The 20,564-nt window shown below is 68.1% G+C and overlaps 1 protein-coding gene and 1 non-coding gene across 4 annotated transcripts; both read right to left on the bottom strand.

Annotated features, from left to right (window-relative positions):
- Nucleotides 1–362: 362 nt before the first annotated feature.
- CHD8 (chromodomain helicase DNA binding protein 8) lies at nt 363–20,474 on the bottom strand. 3 transcript variants are annotated; one of them, XM_068921675.1, is made up of 37 exons: nt 20,376–20,474; nt 16,016–16,773; nt 14,631–15,008; nt 14,135–14,508; nt 13,865–13,979; nt 13,546–13,740; nt 13,400–13,468; nt 13,249–13,304; nt 12,823–12,940; nt 12,646–12,729; nt 12,400–12,537; nt 12,187–12,308; nt 11,851–12,094; nt 11,439–11,615; nt 11,125–11,268; nt 10,779–11,034; nt 10,198–10,411; nt 9,905–10,100; nt 9,642–9,809; nt 9,292–9,471; nt 9,093–9,203; nt 8,784–8,995; nt 8,509–8,708; nt 8,257–8,413; nt 8,057–8,146; nt 7,865–7,968; nt 7,644–7,758; nt 6,398–6,473; nt 6,219–6,273; nt 5,691–6,104; nt 5,101–5,583; nt 3,039–3,181; nt 2,714–2,935; nt 2,169–2,288; nt 1,900–2,079; nt 1,690–1,812; nt 363–1,130 (listed from the first exon to the last, which is right to left on the bottom strand). In XM_068921675.1, the coding sequence occupies exons 2-37, from the start codon at nt 16,736–16,738 to the stop codon at nt 696–698; spliced, it is 7,191 nt and encodes a 2,396-aa protein (XP_068777776.1). In that variant the 5' UTR covers nt 16,739–16,773; nt 20,376–20,474; the 3' UTR covers nt 363–695. The 3 variants fall into 3 exon arrangements, with proteins under 3 accessions (XP_068777776.1, XP_068777775.1, XP_068777774.1); XM_068921674.1 differs by lacking the exon at nt 20,376–20,474 and adding an exon at nt 20,057–20,150 and having other exon boundaries at nt 8,539–8,708; XM_068921673.1 differs by lacking the exon at nt 20,376–20,474 and adding an exon at nt 20,057–20,149.
- Nucleotides 7,484–7,600, bottom strand: LOC138062831 (small nucleolar RNA U6-53/MBII-28). Its single transcript, XR_011136595.1, has one exon. It is a non-coding gene; the product is annotated as a small nucleolar RNA U6-53/MBII-28 (small nucleolar RNA).
- Nucleotides 20,475–20,564: the final 90 nt, after the last annotated feature.

Below are 20,564 nucleotides of genomic sequence, written 5' to 3' on the forward strand. Positions count from 1 at the left end.
CATGCGCACGCGCGGCGTTTCCCCCCGCCCCCTCCCTCCCAGGAGCCGCGCGCGGAGGGGGCAAGGGGGCGGGGGCGCGCGCTGCGCATGCGCGAGGGCGGGAAAAGTGGCGAGGACGGGGCGGGGCCGGGCGTCGCGCATGCGCGAGGGCGGGAAAAGCGGCGAGGAGGGGGCGGGGCCGGGCGCCGCGCATGCGCGTAGGCGAGGGCGGGAAACCTCGCAGCGTCGCCCGACGCCCCTTCTCCTCAGAGGGCGACGGGCGACCCCCCCCCCCCCCCGGCGGCCGCCCTCATCCATCCCCTTCCCTTCCCCCAAGCAAAAAACAAATTAAAAAAAAAAAAAGCCTTTTCCAGCCCGTTTTTATCCCTTTTTATTAGAAAAAGAAAAAGACTCCAACTACGGGGAAGCTTCTACCCCAAAAGCCTGGCCCTCAAACCAACCCACCCCCCTCCTCCCCCAACCGCCGCCCTCCCCCTCAGCCGCCGCCATCACCGACCCCCCCCTCCGCCCGTGCCCCCCCCAACCCCCCCCAAACCCCCCTCTCCCCGCCGTATGACACAAGACATTTTACATATTTATATAAATATAGCGCCCGCGGCGCGGTTTTGGGGGGGGGTAGAGGTGGGGGCGAGAGGAGACGAGTCTTTTTTTCGGGGAGGGGGGGCGCGGGGAGGGAGGGCAGGGGGAGAGGGCGCTCACTCGGCCTCGTTGGCCCCGTCGCTGGAGTCCGAGTTGGCCGGCATCATGGGGTCGTCGAGCAGGGAGAAATCCCGCTCGGAGCTGGCATAGCCCTGAGACAAGTCGTCCATCTCGTCCTCCTCCTCCTCGTCGTCGTCGTCGTCCTCCTCCTCCTCCTCGTCCTCCTCCTCCTCCTCGTCGTGGCGCGGAGGGCCCAGGGCGAAGGCGGCGGGGTGCAGCAGGGCGGCCGAGGACGAGGCGGCGTAGGGCAGGGCGGAGGAGGCGGGAGCCGGGCCGGGGGCGAAAGGGCCGTGCAGCCCCCCCAGCAAACCCGGCCCCGCCGGCCCCATCAGCGACACCATCTTGGAGAGGTCCACGCCGGCCCGCCGGCCCCGCGCCTTGGGGCTGCCCTCCGGCAGCAGCCGGCTCATCACGGGGTCCGGCAGGAAGCCCTGGCGAGGGGCGACAGTGAAATACCGTCTGGTTTGGCCAGTAGGAGGGATGTCCTCCACAACAGTGGAGAGTTGTCCTCCGTGGTCATGGAGGGATGGCCTCCATAATGGTGGAGGGATGTCCCCCATGATCATGGAAGGATGTGCTCCACGATGGTGGAGGGATGTCCTCCATAATGGTGGAGGGATGTCCTCCACAATCATGGAAGTATGTCCTCCACATCAGTGGAAGGATGTCCTCCATAATGGTGGAGAGATGTCCTCCATAATGGTGGAGAGATGTCCTCCACAATCATGGAAGTATGTCCTCCACGACAGTGGAGGGATCTCCCCCATGGTCATAGAAGGATGTCCTCCACGACAGTGGAGAGATCTCCCCCGTGAGCGTGGAGGGATGTCCTCCACGACACAGAGCTTCCCCCTTCCCACCCACCCACCCGCATATTTGGGGACTTGGTGGAGATGGAAACCCCAAACGGCCCCAGAGGGATGTCCAGCTCCCCAGATGACCACGCGGGGAGGTGGGCAGGGAGGACGTCGTCCTGGGGGGCTACCTCACCTTCTTGCTGTTGGCTTCGCCGGGCACCGTCCCTCGCTCCAGCCCGGGCAGGCAGCCGGCCTCCACGGCGCCTGGTTTTTTGCAGCGGTGCCACTTGTGCTGCTTGCGCCGATCCTCCATGTACTGGGGAAGAGAAATTTGGGAAAGGTGAGAAAGCGGCTCGGCGGAGGCCGGAAAACGGGCTGCCTGCCCCCAGAGGACGACGCTCACCGCCAGGAAACGGGGGTCCACGGCGAAGTCGGGGTGAGCCTGCAGCCAGCTCTCCAGGTCGGCGCGGCGGGGGGCCGCGTCGCCCACCAGCAGCGTGCCGTCGGCCTTGTGCACCACGGGGATGCGGGCCTCCAGGTCGATGTCGGGGCCCCGCAGCCCCTCCAGGCACTGCAGCTCCAGCTGGGCACAAGAGACCGCCGTCAGAGAGGCGGCTCCCGAAAAGCAAGGGGGACCGGCCGCGAGGGACCGCGCTGCCTCGTCCCGCTCACCTCCACCAGCTTCTTGCTGTTCTTCTTGTGGCCGGGCGGGTGCAAGTGCTGGTAGCGGTCCCGCAGGGCGCCATTGGGCACCAGCCGGTGTTTCTGAAACGTCAGCTTGATGCCTTCCTCCTGGGGCGGCGCGGGGAGATGGCGGCGGCGTTACGGAGGACGTCCTTCCACCGCCAAGGAGGACGCCTCTCCGTGATCGTGGAGGACGTCCTTCCACCGCCAAGGAGGACATCTCTCCACCATCGTGGAGGACGTCCTTCCAGTGCCAAGGAGGACATCTCTCCACCATCGTGGAGGACGTCCTTCCACGATTGTGCATGGCCACCTCTCCATGATCGTGGAGGACGTCCTTCCACCACCAAGGAGGACATCTCTCCACCATCGTGGAGGACGTCTTTGCACGACTGTGGAGGACACCTCTCCACCATCGTGGAAGACGTCCTTCCACGATTGTGCATGGCCACCTCTCCATGATCGTGGAGGACGTCCTTCCACGCTCACGGGGGACATCCCAGGGCGGAGGAGACCCTCCGGCGGCTACTCACGTCTTTGATCTGCACCGTGAACTCCTTCTCCTCGGGGCTGTGCCGCAGGCGGGTGTAAGGGGCCGGCGGCTCCTCCTGGGCGGCCGCGTAGTCACCCGCCAGCCGGGTCCCGCCGTCCCCCTGGCCGCCGCCGGCGGGCTCGGGGCCGCGTTGGGCCGCCGGCCACTTGCCCGACAGCACGGCCTGGCACACCAGGTCGATGCGGTGGATGAGAGCCCGGTCCTGCGCGGACGGGGCAGCGGACGGGAGGGCGGCGGTTAGCATGGAGCAGGAGGGGGCGGAAAACGGGCCGCGCGCCGTTGCCCCCTCTCCGGCGGCGTCTCACCTTGGGCCACTCGCGGAGGTGCGGCTGCTCCGGCGGCAGCCCCGGGGCCGGCGGCTGCGGCGAGTCGCCCTCCCGGGAGGTGGGCAGCGACAGCAGCGACTCCTCTTCCTCGAAGAGCTTCGCCCCGCCGGCCGCGTCCGGCCCTGGGGGGAGCGGGCAGGCGAGGGGTGGAGGAGGTCAGGACGCCCCGGGCAGTCGGGGAGGAGACGATCGTCCCGGGGGGCGTCGGGCAGGGGGGTGGCAGAAAGCCAGCGGGAAGGGACGCCGGAGTGCGGGGAAGGGACACTGGGGTGCGGGGAAGGGACACCGGGATGCAGGAAAGGGATGTCAGGATGCAGCAGCGCCGGGAAGGCACGCTGGGATGCAGGAAAGGACGTCAGGACGCACCGGGAAGGGATGCAGGAGTGCCGGGAAGGGATGCAGGAGCACGAGGAAGGGATGCAGGAGCATGAGGAAGGGATGTCGGGAAGCAGAAAGGGACATCAGGATGCAGGAAGGGATGCAGGAGCGCCGGGAAGGGACGCCGGGATGAGGAAAGGGATGGTGGGATGCAGGAAGGGACGCAGTAGTGCCAGGAAGGGATGCAGGAGCGCCGGGAAGGGATGTTGGGATGCAGAAAGTGATGGTGGGATGCAGGGAAGGGATGCAGAACCGCTGGGAAGGGACACTGGGATGCAAAGAAGGGATACTGGGATGCAGGAAGGGACGCCGGGAGGCAGGAGCACCGGGAAGGGATGCAGGAGCACTGGGAAGGGATGCAGAAGCACCGGGAAGGCGCGCTGGGATGCAGGGAAGCGATGCAGGAGCACAGGAAAGGGATGTCGGGAAGCAGAAAGGGATGTCAGGATGCAAGAAGGGACGCTGGGATGCAGGGAAGGGACGCCGGGATGCAGGAAGGGACGCCGGGATGCAGGGAAGGGATGCAGGAGCACCAGGAAGGGATGCAGGAGCACCAGGAAGGGACAGTGGGATGCAGAAAGGGACGCCGGGATGCAGAGAAGGGACGCCGGGATGCAGAGAAGGGATGCAGGAGCACCAGGAAGGGATGCAGGAGCATCGGGAAGGGACGCTGGGATGCAGGGAAGGGACGCCGGGATGCAGGAAGGGACGCCGGGATGCAGGGAAGGGATGCAGGAGCACCAGGAAGGGATGCAGGAGCACCGGGAAGGGATGCAGGAGCACCGGGAAGGGACAGTGGGATGCAGAAAGGGACGCCGGGATGCAGAGAAGGGACGCCGGGATGCAGAGAAGGGATGCAGGAGCACCGGGAAGGGACGCCGGGATGCAGGGAAGGGATGCAGGAGCACCGGGAAGGGACGCCGGGATGCAGGAAGGGACGCCGGGATGCAGGGAAGGGACGCCGGGATGCAGGGAAGGGACGCCGGGATGCAGGGAAGGGATGCAGGAGCACCGGGAAGGGATGCAGGAGCATCGGGAAGGGACGCCAGGATGCAGGAAGGGATGCCGGGATGCAGGGAAGGGATGCAGGAGCACCGGGAAGGGACGCCGGGATGCAGGAAGGGACGCCGGGATGCAGGAAGGGACGCCGGGATGCAGGGAAGGGATGCAGGAGCACCGGGAAGGGATGCAGGAGCATCGGGAAGGGACGCCAGGATGCAGGAAGGGATGCCGGGATGCAGGGAAGGGATGCAGGAGCACCGGGAAGGGACGCCGGGATGCAGGAAGGGACGCCGGGATGCAGGGAAGGGACGCCGGGATGCAGGAAGGGACGCCGGGATGCAGGGAAGGGATGCAGGAGCACCGGGAAGGGATGCAGGAGCATCGGGAAGGGACGCCAGGATGCAGGAAGGGATGCCGGGATGCAGGGAAGGGATGCAGGAGCACCGGGAAGGGACGCCGGGATGCAGGAAGGGACGCCGGGATGCAGGAAGGGACGCCGGGATGCAGGGAAGGGACGCCGGGATGCAGGGAAGGGATGCAGGAGCGCCGGGACGCAGGGAAGGGACGCCGGGAAAGGGACGCGCGCAAGCGGCGGCGCAGGAGGAGCCGGGCTCGCCGGGGAGGGAGCGGCCGGCCAGCGGCGCGCGGCCCCGCCACTCACCCCGGTCGTCGTCGCTGTCCTCGGAGCAGGAGGACGACTCGGAGGTGGAGGCCGAGAGCTTGCCCAGGTCCAGCTCCGAGTCGGAGTCTTCGGCCGAGTCGGGTTTGGGAGGCGGCGGGGGCGGCGGCGGCGGCGGCAGGGGCGGCGGCGGGGCGGCGGGGGGCTGCGGCGTGCCCGCTCGCCCCTGGCAGAAGCCGAAGCGGGCGGCGAGGAAGGAGAAGTCGGGGTCGTTCATGATGGCGTTTTCGGCTTGGGCCAGGCCGTGGCGGGCGGCGCCGCGGAGCAGCTCGCCGTCGTGGCGGCCGCACTCCCACCAGGCGGGCAGCTCGGGGCCCGGCGGCGGGCAGAGGGCCAGGCGTTCGGGCAGCAGCGGGTGGCAGAGGACCTGCTCCCGCAGGCGCCGCAGCAGGTCGACGCGGTAGAGCGTGCGCGAAGCCCGCTCCTCGGAGATGGGCTCGATGAAGACGGCGGGGTCGGGCGACTCTGCGGGCGGACCGGGGCGGGATGGAGGGGGAAACCCGTCAAAAGGGAAAAAAAGGACGCGCCCGGGGCCGTCTCATGGGTGTCCAGCCGCGGCGGGGGCTACTCACCGTCGCCGGCCGCCGGCGGCAGGCGGCACACCTGCCGGCACATGGCCACGAAGCCGTGGAAGTACTTGGTGAGGCTCTCGTCCGTCTTGCGGTCGAGGCGAGCCAGGGCGCGGAAACGGCCCCAGCGGAAGCGCCGGGCGTCGGGGTCGTACTCCACGCCGAAACTGGACACGGCCCGGTAGAAGTCGGCTTGCTCGCGCCGCGTCCACCTCTGCTGCTTCTCGCGGCGCGCCATCTCCTTGAGCTTGCAGGCGGCCTCGCAGCGCCGGCGGCGGCGGTCGCCTCGCTCGGCCGCCTCCATCTTCAGCTGCTCCTGCTTGTAGCTGCGCTGGTAGGCGGTGATGAGGCGCCGGAGGCGAGCCGTCAGCGCCGAGCCCGGCGGCCAGAAGAGTTGCCCCGGCTGGGCCGGCTGGCCTGGCGGCGGGGAGACGGCGGTCAGAGGTAGCCTCTGCGGGGCCGCCCCGCGCTGCCGACGCCGGGAGCGCGGGGTCGGCCAGGGGCAAAAGAAGCTCCCGCCGGGGCGGTTACCTTCGTCGCCGTCCACCACGGAGATCTCCTCGTCCAGCAGCATCAGGGGGTCGGTCTGGAGGGAGGAGAGGGACCGGCGTGGAGCGGGATGTGCCCACCGCGCCGGCACGGCCGCCCCCCGCCCCGGTCCGCCACCTCGGGGCGGAGGAGCCCGGATCGGACGGTCGGGCTCCGCTCACCTCGTCATCCGGCTCCTTGGCCGTGCCCGGCAGCGGCTTGTACTCGGGGTCCTCGCAGTCCTTGTCGAAATCCACGCTGCGGGAGGGGCGAGGAGAAGGGCGAGGAGGAGAAGAAGAGGAGAAGAGGAGGAGGAGAGGGGCGAGGAAGAAGAAGGGTGAGGAGGAGGAGGAAGAAGGGTGAGGAGGAAGAAGAGAAGGAGGACAAGGAGAAGAGGAGGAAGGAGGAAGAGGAGGAGGAAGGAGGAAGAGGAGGAGGAAGGAGGAAGAGGAGGAGGAAGGAGGAAGAGGAGGAGGAAGGAGGAAGAGGAGGAGGAAGGAGGAAGAGGAGGAGGAAGGAGGAAGAGGAGGAGGAAGGAGGAAGAGGAAGGAGGAAGGAGGAGGAGGAAGGAGAAGAGGAGGAGGAAGGAGGAAGAGGAGGAGGAAGGAGGAAGAGGAGAAAGGAGGAAGGAGGAAGAGGAGGAAGGAGGAAGGAGGAAGAGGAGGAAGAGGAGGAAGAGGAGGAAGAGGAGGAAGAGGAGGAAGAGGAGGAAGAGGAGGAAGAGGAGGAAGAGGAGGAAGAGGAGGAAGGAGGAAGAGGAGGAAGGAGGAAGAGGAGGAAGGAGGAAGAGGAGGAAGGAGGAAGAGGAGGAAGGAGGAAGAGGAGGAAGGAGGAAGAGGAGGAAGGAGGAAGAGGAGGAAGGAGGAAGAGGAGGAAGGAGGAAGAGGAGGAAGGAGGAAGAGGAGGAAGGAGGAAGAGGAAGGGTGAGGAGCAGAAGAGGAAGGATGAGGAGAAGAGGAAGGGTGAGGAGCAGAAGAGGAAGGGTGAGGAGCAGAAGAGGAAGGGTGAGGAGCAGAAGAGGAAGGGTGAGGAGAAGAGGAAGGATGAGGAGAAGAGGAAGGGTGAGGAGCAGAAGAGGAAGGGTGAGGAGCAGAAGAGGAAGGGTGAGGAGCAGAAGAGGAAGGGTGAGGAGCAGAAGAGGAAGGGTGAGGAGCAGAAGAGGAAGGGTGAGGAGCAGAAGAGGAGAAGAGGGGCGAGGAGAAGGTGGGGGGACAGGCGTGAGAGCTCGGCCCCGGCGAGGCGCCGCCGGCCGCCCGCGAGCGCGAGCGCCGCCTTCAGCTTTTCGCGAGAAGAGGTTTCAACTCAGCCCGGCCCCGCCGGCGCGCCGGACCCCTCGCCCAGGCCGGCGGGCCGGTCGGTATTAGCATGGCGAGTCATCATGGGCGGCTCCGCGCCGTGGCGCCGGCCCCGGGGAGGGCGAGGGCTCACCCCTCGGCCACGTCCAAGCGCTGCTCGGCGGCGATGGCCTTCTCGTCGGGCCGGCCGGCTTTCTCCAGGAAGCAGAGCGCGGGGTCGGCTCGCATGGTGTTGTACTTCTCGTAGCCTGCGGAGGCTCAAGCGTCACGCGCCGGCCGGGCGGAAAACGCCTCGTTTTTTTCACCCCCGCTCCCCGTTTCCGCCCCCCTCAACCCCGGCAGCGGCGCGCGCACCGTGTTTGAAGACGCCGATGAGCAAGGACTTGTCGGCTTCGGCGTCCCACCAGGCGGTCGGCACCTCGAGCTGCTCCACCAGCGGGAACCATATGTCGATCTCGCTGCAGGGGACGGGACGGGGTAAAGGGAGAGCGAAACGGGGTGGCGGGGGGCCGGGGAGGGCCGGAGACGGGGCCCGGAGGCTCGTACCTGGCCACCGCCCCCGCCAACACCTTCTCGGCCTGGTCGCCGATGACCTCCTGGCGCAGGTAGTACAGCATTCGCACCCGGAGCAGCACTCTGGGCGGACGAGGAGCAAAGTCAACGAGGGAAAGACGCCCGGCGCGGCCCCGGCGAGGGAGCCAGGACGGCGACGGAGCGGCCTGGACGTCCCTCCGCCTCTCCCTTACTTGTTGCACTGATGCTTGAGATGTTTCTTGTAGCTCTCGTCCTGGAAGAGGGTGTCGGGGTTGTACTTGCGGATCCACTCGGCCTTGTGGACGTCGAAGGTGCTCTGCGATTTCACCTTCTTGCCTTTGCGGCCCCGGGGCACCGGGATGGACAGGCCTGATGCGGCGGCGGGAGGAAAAGAAAGAGGGGTCAGAGCGGGACCCCGAGGTCCCTGCGGCCCCGTAGCTCCCGCGCCTGCGGGGGACCCTCACCCGAGTGGTTTTGCAGCTCCTTGGCCTTGCCGTTCTCTGCAGGGCTGATGAGGTCCCAGATGAAGCCCTTGATGTTCTCGTCGCCCCGGTAGTGCAGCAGGCAGTAGACCAGGATGGCCCGGCAGATGGTCTCCACGTCCCGCTCCGAGAGGCGCCGCTTGAACCGCCCGTGCGACAGGATCTCCCGCCACCGTCCCCAGCTGCCGAGGAAAAGTCGAGGGTTGGGGGGAAGGTCGGGGGAAAAGGGGTTTCGGCGGAGAGGTCCGCGTCCTCACCCGTAGACCAGCAGGTGCTTCTCGACGCGGAAGCAGTCGGTGCGGCCGTAAGCGTGGTGCAGAGGGTGGTGGTGCCGGTCGTGGCGCCGGGAGCGGGGTCTCTCCTCGTCTTCGCTCTCCAGGTCGGAGAACTCCACCAGGTCGTCGTCCCGCAAGGTGCTGAAGTGCCGCGTCTGCTTGCGCACCCGGGGCGTGTCGATCACCAGGTTGTTCTGGGGGAAGACGACGACGAAACGAGCGGAAGGTAAAGAGGGAGGGAGGAGGCGGACGGGAGCCTCGGGAGCCCCGCCGCAGCGCGGTTGCCCTCACCTTGCTGTTCAGCAGGTCCAGGTCCAGGTCGGCTTTCTTGGCCCATTTCTGCCAGAAGTTGGGGTCGTCCAAGGCGATGTCGGTGCGGTTCTCGGAGGCCACGAAGCTCGCCTGCGGCGACAGCCCCCGAGGCTCGTTCGACCGGCGGCGGGGGGAAGAAGGTGGGCCGCGGGTGGCCCCCGAGGGGCTGCGGAGGTACCTTGGCGAAGGTGGAGCCCTTCCCCTCGCTCTCGATGGTGATGGTGGTGGTGCGGCGCAGCAGGATCTGGTCAATGTCCTCCTCGCAGAACTTGGAGCCCTCGTCGTCCTCCTCCATGATGGCGGCGTAGGCCCCCTTGCGCAGCAGGTCCTCGATCTCCTTCTTGGAGAACTGCTGGATCTGCCGGCGGCGGGAGAAGCAGCGGGTTGAGAGACGCGTGAGCCGCCCCGAATCCAATGGGGCTCCGGGCGACCCTCGGCGAAGCCACCTGAGATCAAGAAGGGCTCCGGGCCTCGAGTCCCAAGCCGCCCCCGCCCACCCCTCACCAAAACGCCGGTCCCTCGCCTTACCCCGGCGATGTTGCCCTCGCGGCCGCTCATGGACTGCAGCACGGCTTTGTCCAGGCCCAGCTTGAGGCTGGCCTTGTCGAACATCTCCCGCTCGTAGGAGTTGCGCGTGATGAGGCGATAGACCTTCACCGCCTTGCTCTGCCCGATGCGGTGGCATCGGGCCTGGGCCTGGCGAAGAGGACGGCGGCGGTGGGGAAGGAAGGCGGGGCCGAGCTGGTCGTAGTTTTCCCCCCCCCCAACCCCCCCGGCCCCATCGTCCTTACCTGGAGGTCGTTTTGGGGGTTCCAGTCCGAGTCGAAGATGATGCAGGTGTCGGCGGCGGTGAGGTTGATGCCCAACCCGCCCGCCCGGGTGCACAGCAGGAACACGAAGCGGTCCGAATCGGGCTTGCTGAAGCGGTCGATGGCGGCCTGCCGCAGGTTGCCTCGCACCCGCCCGTCGATGCGCTCGTACAAGTACCTGCGGGCGGCCGAGAGCCGGGCCAGGACCGCCGGCGTCCTCCCGGTTTCTCCTCGGTCCGCCCCCTTTCCCCGGCGCCGCGGCCCGCCCCGCTCACCTCTTCTGGATGAGGTAGTCCTCCAAGATGTCGAGGCACCGCACCATCTGGGAGAAGATCAGCACCTTGTGGCCGCCGGCCTTGAGCTTGGGCAGCAGCTTGTCGATGAGCACCAGCTTGCCGGCCGAGCGCACCATGGCCTGGAGGTGGAAGTCGTGGGGCACGTGGTGGTGGCACGACTCTCGAAACTCGGCCAGGATCTTCTCCTCCGCGCCTGCGGGGGGCCAACGGGACCGTCACGGAGGTGGAGGGGGCACCGAGGCTGCGCAGGCGACCTTCTCGGGGAGCCCCCTCGCCCCCATCAAAGCGGCATCGAAGCCAAACTAGCTGCCGCGGAGAACTCCTTCCCCCGTGACGCCAAGCGCGCCGGGACGGTTAGGCCGGCTCTGCGGACCGCACGAGGACGGGGAAGACGAGCCCCAAACCCGAGAGGCCACCGAGTCGCTGGCGAAAGGGGAAAGTAGCGGGGCCCGGGGCGGCGGGGGGATTCGTCACCCACGTTCTCCCTCGAGGCGTCTGCTTGGGGCTGCTGCTGGAGAGAGGACAAGGGGCAGAGACCCCAGGCCCTGCCTGCCCCTCACCGTTGATGAGGTAGGGGTGGTTGCAACACTTCCGCAGCTCCATCATGGTGTTGAGCAGGTTGGGCATGTTGGTGTGGCCAGCACCCTTGGACAGGAAGGAGAAGTTTTTCTCCAGGATGGCCCGGTAGTATTTCTTCTGGATGTTTGTCAGCTCCACCTCGATGATGGTCTCCTGCTTGGGAGCGAGGTTCTTCTCCACGTCCTCCTTCAACCGCCGGAGCATCATGGGCTTGAGGATGGCCTGTAGCTTCTGCACCTGTGGCCGGGAGCAGGGGGAAGAGTGGGTGCACGGGCAGGGCAGGACCTGCACGTCCAGGAAGGGGTCACCGAGGGCTCTTCTGCTCACCTGCTCCTCTGTCTTGAGGTCTCCAAAGTCCTTGAGGAACTCGGCTTCGGAAGGGAACTGAGAGGGCTCCAGAAAGTGCAGGAGGCTGAAGAGTTCCTCCACCGTGTTTTGCAGGGGGGTGCCCGTCAAGAGGACTTTGTGCTCCTGCCGTCCGAGGTGGGGCAGAGCGTGAGGGTCCGGAGGGAGGCGAGCCGAGCCCGTCAACGAGACCGGCCGCTCCTCAACCCCCTCGCCCCATCACAGGCACGGAGAGCCCCCTCGGGAAAACACCCCCAGGAAGGCAGAGGGAGACTCTCGCCGGCTGCGGCGCTCACCAGGTCCATGTGCTTGAGGCTGTCGAGCAGCTTGCAGTTGCGGTTCTTGAGGCGGTGAGCTTCGTCGATGATGACGCAGCGCCACTCGATCTCCCGCAGCTCCGGGCAGTCCGACAGGATCATCTCGAAGGTGGTGATGAGCGCGTCGAACTTGTAGGCCCCGGGGATGAGGCGGCCCTGGCCGGAGGAGGACAACGGACCCGTAAGGGAGGAACGGAGGCCCACCAAGAGGTGAAGGCAACTCCAACGTCTCCCCGCCACGCTGCGCCCAAACCTCCCCCCACCGCTGCCGGCGCCCACACACGCAGCTACAAACCCGGAGGGCTTGCGGGAGCGCTCGTGGCCTGCAAGGACCCAGATGTCCTCTGCTGCCGGTCGCCCGGCCCCGGGAGCACCCCGCTCCAGGCCGTACCCGGGAGTCCTTGCAGTACATCTCGTACTGCTGGATCATCTGCCGCGAGGCCAGGCTGCCGTGGTAGACGATGCTGTTCATCTCCGTCCAGGTGTTGAACTCCCGCTCCCAGTTGGTGATGGTGGAGAGCGGGGCGATGACGAGGAAAGGGCCCCGGATGCCCACGTTGTACACCTCCTGCAGGAAGGCGATGGACTGGATGGTTTTGCCCAGGCCCATCTCGTCGGCCAGGATGCAGTTCTGCCTGCGGGGAGGAGAGGGGCGGCGGGTTGGCGGAGGCCGGAGCAGGGGCGTCGGGGAGCCGCGCGCCCGCCCCGGCTCGGCCCCGTCACTCGCCTGTTGTACCAGTTGAAGAGCAGCCAGTTGACGCCCTCCAGCTGATACTCGCGGAGCTGATTGTGGTTCTTGTACTCGTGGGACAACTCGAGCTTCTTCCAGGAGCCCGCTTGGGGCCGGGCCTGCGGGAGAGACGGGTACGGAGCGAGCGTCGGGTTTTGCCGGAGGGAAAGGGCGGGGGGGAAAGGGCGCGCGCGGGCCGCGACGGCTCACCACCCGCTTGAGCTCCGGGTGCCGCGCCTGGATCCGCTTGAACTCCCCGATCTTGCCCTCGTCCACGTCCTCCTTGAGCTCCCAGGTGCTGTCCTCGTAGGGCAAGGAGCACCACTTCACCAGGTAGTAGACCACCGGCTGGCCGGGGCGGGCAGGAAGAGCAGGGAGACGGGGTTACTCGGCGCCTACAGCTCCCAAAAAACCCACCTCGCCGCCCGCGGACGGGGCTAGGCCCAGCGCGCTCACCTCCCCGTTGTCCTTGTCGACGCTGTGGGATTCGTCCAGGATGCGGTCCACCTCCACGTAGTCCGGGTTGAACGGCTCCTCGTCCTGGGCAGAGGTCGGGTGAGGAGGGGGGCCGGCGCGCCTCCCCGCCCCGGTTTTCCGGCTCTTCCCCCCCACTCCCATCGCCACCTCCCGCACCTCGTGGAAGAAGTGCCGCATCTGCGTCATCTTCGTCTTGAAGCGCTTCAGCTTCTGGTGGATCCTCTTGTCCTTCTCCAGCTGGTCGATGGTGGCCCACTCGCAGTGCAGGTAGGAGCTGAGAAGGGAAGGCGGCAGCGTTAACCACACCCGGCAGGCGGACGCCCCGGACCGAGAGCGGCCCCGTCCGCGAGTCTGCTTCCCCGCCAACTCTCCGGGGAAAGGGTTCGGACCGGAGGAGGACGTTCCCAAGCGCTGCCTGCAGGAGGGGACCTCTCAGCGAGCGGCCAGGCGGCGCCAGCGCCACCTTCTCTTTGACCCGCCGCCTCGTTACGGCGAGGCGTTAACGAACCAACCCTCTCCCCGTGACGCGTCCCGGTTCACGCAGCTCGACCCGCAACGCCCCCCGCTCGCCGGGACACCTACTAGTTCTTGTACTTGACGAAGAACTCCTCCGACTCCGTGAACTGCCCCGACGGGAGCTGCGAAGGGCAAGGAAGGGGACTTAACGCCGTGGAAAACCCGCTCGGCGGGCGGGAGAAACCCGCCGGAGCTGCCGGAAAGCCCCCGGGCTCACCTCTTTCTTCACCACTCGCATGGAGAGGACCTTGTCCACGATGGCGGCGTCTTCCTCGCTGGGGTTTTCCTGGGCGGGAAGGAAAGGTCGGTCAAGGGCAAGCTGCGCCGCGCCGCCGAGACGGCCGCCGCGGGCCGGGGACTCACCACGAAAAACTGCATGGAGGGCAACGTCTCGCCCTCGGGTTCGGGCTCGGGGACGGGGGGCTGCGGGGCCGGGGGCTGTTCGGGTCGCACCGGGCCGGTGACGTCCAGCTCCTCGTCTTCCTCGTCGTCGGTGATTTTGATGTCCAGGTCCTCGGTGTATTTCTTGCGTTTCACCTGGCGGTTCGAGCGCCGTTTCTGGGCGAAGCGAGGAGGCGGGCGTCAAGGAAGCGAAGGGCCGGGCGCGGGCGGGCTGGGGGCCGAGACGGACCTCCGCAGACGCCCCGGGGCGGAGGTAGGACGCCGCCGCCGCCGACCTCACCTGCACGCTGCTCTCCTCCTCCTCCCGGGGCGACGGGGCCGGCATCACCTCGGCGTCCGAGTTGTCGGAGGAGGCGTTGCGCTTCCGCTTCTTCCCCACCACGGGGGTGATGGTGCTGGGGGAGGAAGAGCAGAAGGGTGAGGAAGAGCAGAAGGGCGAGGAAGAGCAAAAGGGCGAGGAAGAGCAAAAGGGCGAGGAAGAGCAGAAGGGCGAGGAAGAGCAGAAGGGCGAGGAAAGGCCACGGGGCGGACGGGGAGCTCCGTCCCTCACCTGGGCTTGCTGCGGCCCTTGCTCTTGCCGGCGCCGCCTTGGCCCTTGCCCTTGCGCGGCCGCTCCTCCTTGGGGCCGCCGCGCTCGGCGGGTCCTTTGCGCCGGCGCTTGCGTTCGCCTTCCTCCTCGGGCCGCACGCTGGGCAGCTCGTCCTCGTTGAGGACGCGGGGGATGTTCTGCTCGCCCCGGGCCCGGGCTCGGGCGATGGCTTCGGCCACGATGCGGTTGGCTTTCTCCTGTTTCTTCTGGTGTTCCAGCTTGCGGCTCTCCTCCGAGGCGCCCCGCGAGCCGGGGCCGGACAAGGTGGCCACCTCGCCGCTGCTCAGCACCTTCACCACCGACAGCCCCGGCGAGCTGCCCTGCGACGAGCCGGCCTGCGGCGGGAATAAAAGAAACCGGAGTCGGATCAAAAAAAAACCCCCAACGGGGCCAGCGTCGAGCGTCTCGGGCGCGTCCCAAAAAGTCCTCCTTGCTGCCCGGGGCCACCGGCTCGTACCTGGGGCTGCAGCACCACCTTGAGGGGCACCGTCAGGCGCTGGCCCGCGCCGCCCACCACCTGCGCCGCCGGCGGCACGGAGGAGACGGCCACGGGCGCCGGCTGCCCCGCGGCCGGGGGTTGCTGCAGCAGTTGGATCTTCTGGGCGTTGGGAGCCGGTTGGGCGCCGGGCGCCGGCGGCTGCTGCACCTGGAGCTGGATGGTGACCACCTTGGCCGGTTGGCCCGGGGCGCCCTTGGCTTGGCCGAGGGCGGCCAGTTGGTTGCCCTGCAGGACGATCTTGCCCGGCAGGCTGCCCAGCACCACGTGGCGCTGCCCGGCGGCGGCGTTGGCGCCCGGCGGCTGCTGCAGCACCAGGGTGATGCGCTTGGATTCGCCCTGCGGGCGGGAAGAGAAGAGGTGAGGCCACCGCCGCCGCCGCCGCCATCAACCACCACCGCCACCACCACCACCGCTGCCAATGCCACCACCGCCGCCAACGCCACCGCTATCAACCACCACCGCCACCACCAACGCTGCCAATGCCACCAACGCCACCGCCGCCAACGCCACCGCCATCAACCACCACCGCCACCACCACCAACGCTGCCAATACCACCAACGCCACCGCTATCAACCACCACCACCAACGCTGCCAATGCCACCAACGCCACCACCGCCAACGCCACCAACGCCACCGCCACCACTACCGCTATCAACCACCACCACCAACGCCGCCAATACCACCAACGCCACCACCGCCACCACTACCGCTATCAACCACCACCACCACCAACGCTGCCAATGCCACCAACGCCACCACCGCCACTGCCACCACCAGCAGCTCCACACCAACGCCAACAACACCACTACCAATGCCACCACCATCACCAACGCCACCACCACCTCCACACCACTGCCACCACCATCACCAACGCCACCACCACCTCCATACCACTGCCACCACCATCACCAACGCCACCACCACCTCCATACCACTGCCACCACCATCACCAACGCCACCACCACCTCCATACCACTGCCACCACCTCCATACCACCGCCACCACCACCACCACCATCAAAGCCACCACCACCACGCTGCCGGCACTACCACCACCAACGCCACCCCCAACGCGGCCATCACCTCACCACCACCACCACCACCACCTCCTCGTCACTGCCACCCTCACCAACGCCACCACCACCACCACCACCACCACTTCCACAAAGCCAACGCTGCCAACGCCACCACCACCAACGCCAACACCGCCACCATCATGCCAACGCCACCACCACCACTGCCATGCCAACGTCACCACCACCACCACTACCATGCCACCACCACCACCACCACCACCGAAGCTACGGGAGATGTTTCTCCACGGCCCAGCCGGCCGCTCTCACCTGGGCGGGAGCCGACGTGAGGGTGACGGCCGGTTTCAGCGGCGTCCCGGCGCCCGGCGGCTTCACGGGTTGCAGCACCAGCTGTTTCACGGGTCGGCCGGGTTGGACCAAACGATGGACGGTGGCGGCGCCCGGCCCGGCCGGCGTCACTTTACCGGCTAACACGGCGTTGCCGGAAACGATGGAGACGCCGGGCCGGAGCGGCGTACCCGTCAACACTTTGGCGAAGGTCACCTTGCCGCCGTTGGCCGCCGCCGCCGCCAGCGGCTGGGCCGGCGCTTGGAGCTGCGCCACGTGAGCGCCGGCCGCCGAGCCCCCGGCCGGGGCTTTGAGGATGACGATTTTGGGAGCGGGCAGAGCGGCGGGCGAGGAGGAGGAGGAGGAAGGCGCCGGGGCGGCCACCCCCATGAAGGGGTTGCCTTGGCTCAACACGTCCTGCTCGGGCGGCGCGGGGGCGTCCGTCGGGGCGGCGTCGGGCGCCGGGGCCGCCGGCGTCTCCTCGGGCGGCGGCGTCTCCGCCGGGGCGGCGTCGGACGGCGGCGGCGGCGGAGGAGGAAGAGGAGGAGGAAGAGGAGGAGGCGGCGGCGGCTCCTCCAAGGCCCCCGCCAACCCCAGCGCCTCCTCGATGGGGTCGTGGGGGGCCGGGGCGAAGCCGTCGTCCGTCAGGGCGTCCAGGCCGAAGAGGTTGGGGTCGTCGAAGAGGTCCATGATGGGGTCGGCCATGGCGCCGGGGCGGCCCGGCGGCCCGGCGGTCCCGGCTGCGGGGAGAGCGCGGGCGGTTCAGCCGCCGTCCTGTGCCCCCACCGCCCTCACCCCAACCCCGACCCCCTCCTGCCCCCCCAGACCCCCTGCAATCCCTCCTACCCCCCCCAAATCCCCTCCTACCCCCCTAGACCCCCCTCTCCTACCCCCGGACCCCCTCCTGCCCCCCAGACCCCCTGCAATCCCCCCAGACCCCCTGCAAACCCCCCAGACCCCGCACAGCCCCTTCCTGTTCCCCAGACCCCCTGCAACCCCCCCAGACCCCTGCAACCCCCTCCTGCCCCCCAGACCCCCTGCAATCCCCCCAGACCCCCTGCAACTCCCCCCAGACCCCCTGCAATCCCCCCCAAACCCCTGCAACCCCCCCAGACCCCCTGCAAACCCCCCAGATCCCTGCAACCCCCCCAGACCCCCTGCAATCCCCCCAGAACCCCTGCAATCCCCCCCAGACCCCCAGCTGCCCCCCAGACACCATGCAATACCCCCAAACCCCTGCAATCCCCCCCAGACCCCCTGCAGTCCCCTCCTGTCCCCCAGACCCCATGCAATCCCCCCAGACCCCTGCAATCCCCCCCAGACCCCCTGCAACCCCCCCAGATCCCCTCCTGCCCCCCTAGACCCCCTGCAATCCCCCCAGCTCCATGCAACCCCCCCAGACCCCTGCAATCCCCCCCAGACCCCCTGCAGTCCCCTCCTGCCCCCCAGACCCCATGCAATCCCCCCAGACCCTCTGCAATCCTCCCCAGACCCCCTGCAACCCCCCCAGATCCCCTCCTGCCCCCCTAGACCCCCTGCAAACCCCCCAGCTCCATGCAATCCCTCTCTAGACCCCCTGCAACCCCCCCAGACCCCCTGCAACCCCCCCAGCTCCATGCAATCCCCTCCTAGACCCCCTGCAACCCCCCAGCTCCATGCAATCCCCCCCAGACCCCCTGCAACCCCCCCAGACCCCCTGCAACCCCCCAGCTCCATGCAATCCCCTCCTAGACCCCCTGCAACCCCCCCAGACCCCCGCAACACCCCCCAAGACTCCTGCAACCCCCCTTAGCTCCATGCAATCCCCCCCAGACCCCTGCAACCCCCCCAGATCCCTTCCTGCCCCCCCAGACCCCTGCAACCCCCCCCCCAGCTCCATGCAATCCCCTCCCAGACCCCCTGCAACCCCCCCCAGACCCCCCCCCCGATCCCCCTCGCCGCCCGGCTCCCGCGCACCCCCCTCCCCGTCCTGCAGCCGCCGCTTCCTCCCCGGGGCGGGGGGGGGGGGGCCCAGGCGGAGCCGGGTCCGGTTACCGGCTGCTGCTTCCTTCCCCCCCCCCCCAAAAAAACACACCGCCTGGCAGCCGGGCATCCGCACCGCCTCCCCCCCCCCCCGAAAACGGGGCCCGGAGCGACGCAGGGCGTCACGGGAGCTGCCCGGCTCGGCGGTGACTCAGGGCGAGGCGACGCCGGAGCGAAAATCCATCATGGGGGGGGGTGCTGGGAGCACTGGGAGGGCCAGGCACGGGGGCACTGGGAGCACTGGGAGGGCAGGCACGGGGGCCCTGGGGTGGCCAGTCATGGGGGGGGCGGGCTAGAGGGAGAACGCCCATTAATCGGGGAATGGGAGGTGCTGGGGTGCCCAGTAAGAGGGGGAACTGGGGGCACTGGGTGCCCAGTATCAGGGGCACTGGGGTGCCCAGTAAGAAAGGAGCGGGGGGCAATGGGGTGCCCAGTAAGAAGGGAACTGGGAGAATTAGGGTGCCCAGTATCAGGGGGACTGGGGGGACTGGGGTGCCCAGTCGCAAGGGGGCGGGGTGCCCAGTTGCAGGGAAACTGGGGGCACTGGGGTGCCCAGTATCAGGGGGACTGGGGGCACTGGGCCGCCCAGTAATAAGGAACTGGGGGATACTGGGCCTCCCAGTAACAAGGGACTGGGCAGCACTGGGCCTCCCAGTCACAGAGGGACTGGGGGCACTGGGCCTCCCAGTCACAGGGAACTGGGGGCACTGGGGCTCCAGTTTCAGGGGAACTGGGACTACTGGGCTTCCTACTAATAATGAACTGGGGGCACTGGGGGCCCACTCGCAAGGGAACTGGGATTCCCAGTTGCAGGGGAACTGGGGCACTGGGCCTCCCAGTAAGACGCAACTGGGAGCACTAGGGGGGCCCAGTCACAGGGGAACTGGGGCTACTGGGGACCCCAGTTACAGGGGGCACTGGGGGGCCACCGGGCCTCCCAGTAATAAGCAACTGGGAGCACTGGGGGCCCCAGTTACAAGGAAAACTGGAGGCACTAGGTCTCCTACTAATAATGAACTGGGAGCACTGGGGACCCAGTTACAGGGGGAACTGGGGGCACTGGGGGCCTCAGTGGCAGGGGAACTGGGACTCCCAGTTGCAGGGGAACTGGGGGCACTGGGCCTCCCAGTAAGACGCAATTGGGAGCACTGGGGGGGGCCAGTCACAGGGGAACTGGGGCTACTGGGGACCCCAGTTACAGAAAGAACTGGGGCCACTGGGGACCCCAGTTACAGGGGGCACTGGGGGGCCACCAGGCCTCCCAGTAATAAGCAACTGGGAGCACTGGGGGCCCCAGTTACAGGGGGAACTGGGGGCACTGGGCCTCCTACTAATAATGAACTGGGGCTACTGGTGGGGGCCAGTTACAGGGGGAACTGGGGCCATTGGGCCTCCCAGTAAGATGCAACTGGGAGCACTGGGGGGCCCAGTTACAGGGGGAACTGGGGCCACTGGGGACCCCAGTGGCAGGGGAACTGGGGCCACCAGGCCTCCTACTAATAATGAACTGGGAGCACTGGGGGACCCAGTTACAGGGGGAACTGGGGCCACCGGGCCTCCCAGTAACAAGCAACTGGGAGCACTGGGGGACCCGGTTACAGGGGGAACTGGGGCACTGGGCCTCCTACTAATAATGAACTGGGAGCACTGGGGGGGCCAGTTACAGGGGGAACTGGGGCCACCGGGCCTCCCAGTAACAAGCAACTGGGAGCACTGGGGGACCCAGTTACAGGGGGAACTGGGGCCACCGGGCCTCCCAGTAACAAACAACTGGGAGCACTGGGGGGGCCAGTTACAGGGGGAACTGGGGCCACCGGGCCTCCCAGTAAGACGGAACTGGGAGCACTGGGGCCGCCCAGTCACGGGGTCGCTTCCGCCTCGTCCCCCCCCCCGCCGCCGCCGCCGCCGCCGCCGCCGCCGCCTTCCCGCCCCCCCCGCGCTACGGGAGCCGCGCGGTCGCGCCCACGTGCCCCCCGCCCCCCCCCGCGCGCGGGGCCCTACCGTCCTTCCGCGACGGCCCCCCCCGCCGCCGCCGCGACATGGACGCGCCCCACCTCCCTCCCCCCGCCCGCACATAGGCGGCTGGGAGCGGGCTGGGCTGAACCATCCCGCCTAGCTGGGGGGGGGGGGGGGAGGCGGGAAGGAAGAGACAAAACCTCCGCCGGCGCCATCCCATAATACCCTCCCCCTACCGCCGCGTCGCTATGCCGACCGGAAAATAAAATAGCTTTTTGGGGGTGGGTTTTTTTGGTTTTTTTTTTTTGTTTTTTTTTGGGGGGGTGGTGGTGGGGGGGGGCGGGGGGGAGGGGGTCGGTCTTACCTGGTGGCGGCGGGGAGGGGGGGGCGGGGGGCGTCTCTTCTTTTCCCCCCCCCCCCGCCCCGCGAGTGGCCTCACCCTGCGCGCGGCGCTGCCTCCCTCCCCCCCCTCCCCCTCCTCCTCCTCCTCCTCCTCCCGTCAGGGCAGCGCGAGAACAAGGCGGCCGCGCGGGCGCGGCGCAACGCAACCTGC

This window comes from Struthio camelus, chromosome 29 (genome assembly GCF_040807025.1).
Source record: "Struthio camelus isolate bStrCam1 chromosome 29, bStrCam1.hap1, whole genome shotgun sequence".
Classification (NCBI taxonomy): Eukaryota; Metazoa; Chordata; class Aves; order Struthioniformes; family Struthionidae; genus Struthio; species Struthio camelus.

Coding starts and splice junctions, on each gene's coding strand:
- CHD8 (XM_068921673.1), bottom strand. CDS start 20,096: ATGTCGCGGCGGCGGCGGGGGGGGCCGTCGCGGAAGGACG. Junction 6,274..6,397: donor CCAAGGAGCCGGATGACGAG/GTGAGCGGAGCC, acceptor TCCTCCCTCCAG/ACCGACCCCCTGATGCTGCT. Junction 2,289..2,713: donor TCACGGTGCAGATCAAAGAC/GTGAGTAGCCGC, acceptor GCGCCGCCCCAG/GAGGAAGGCATCAAGCTGAC.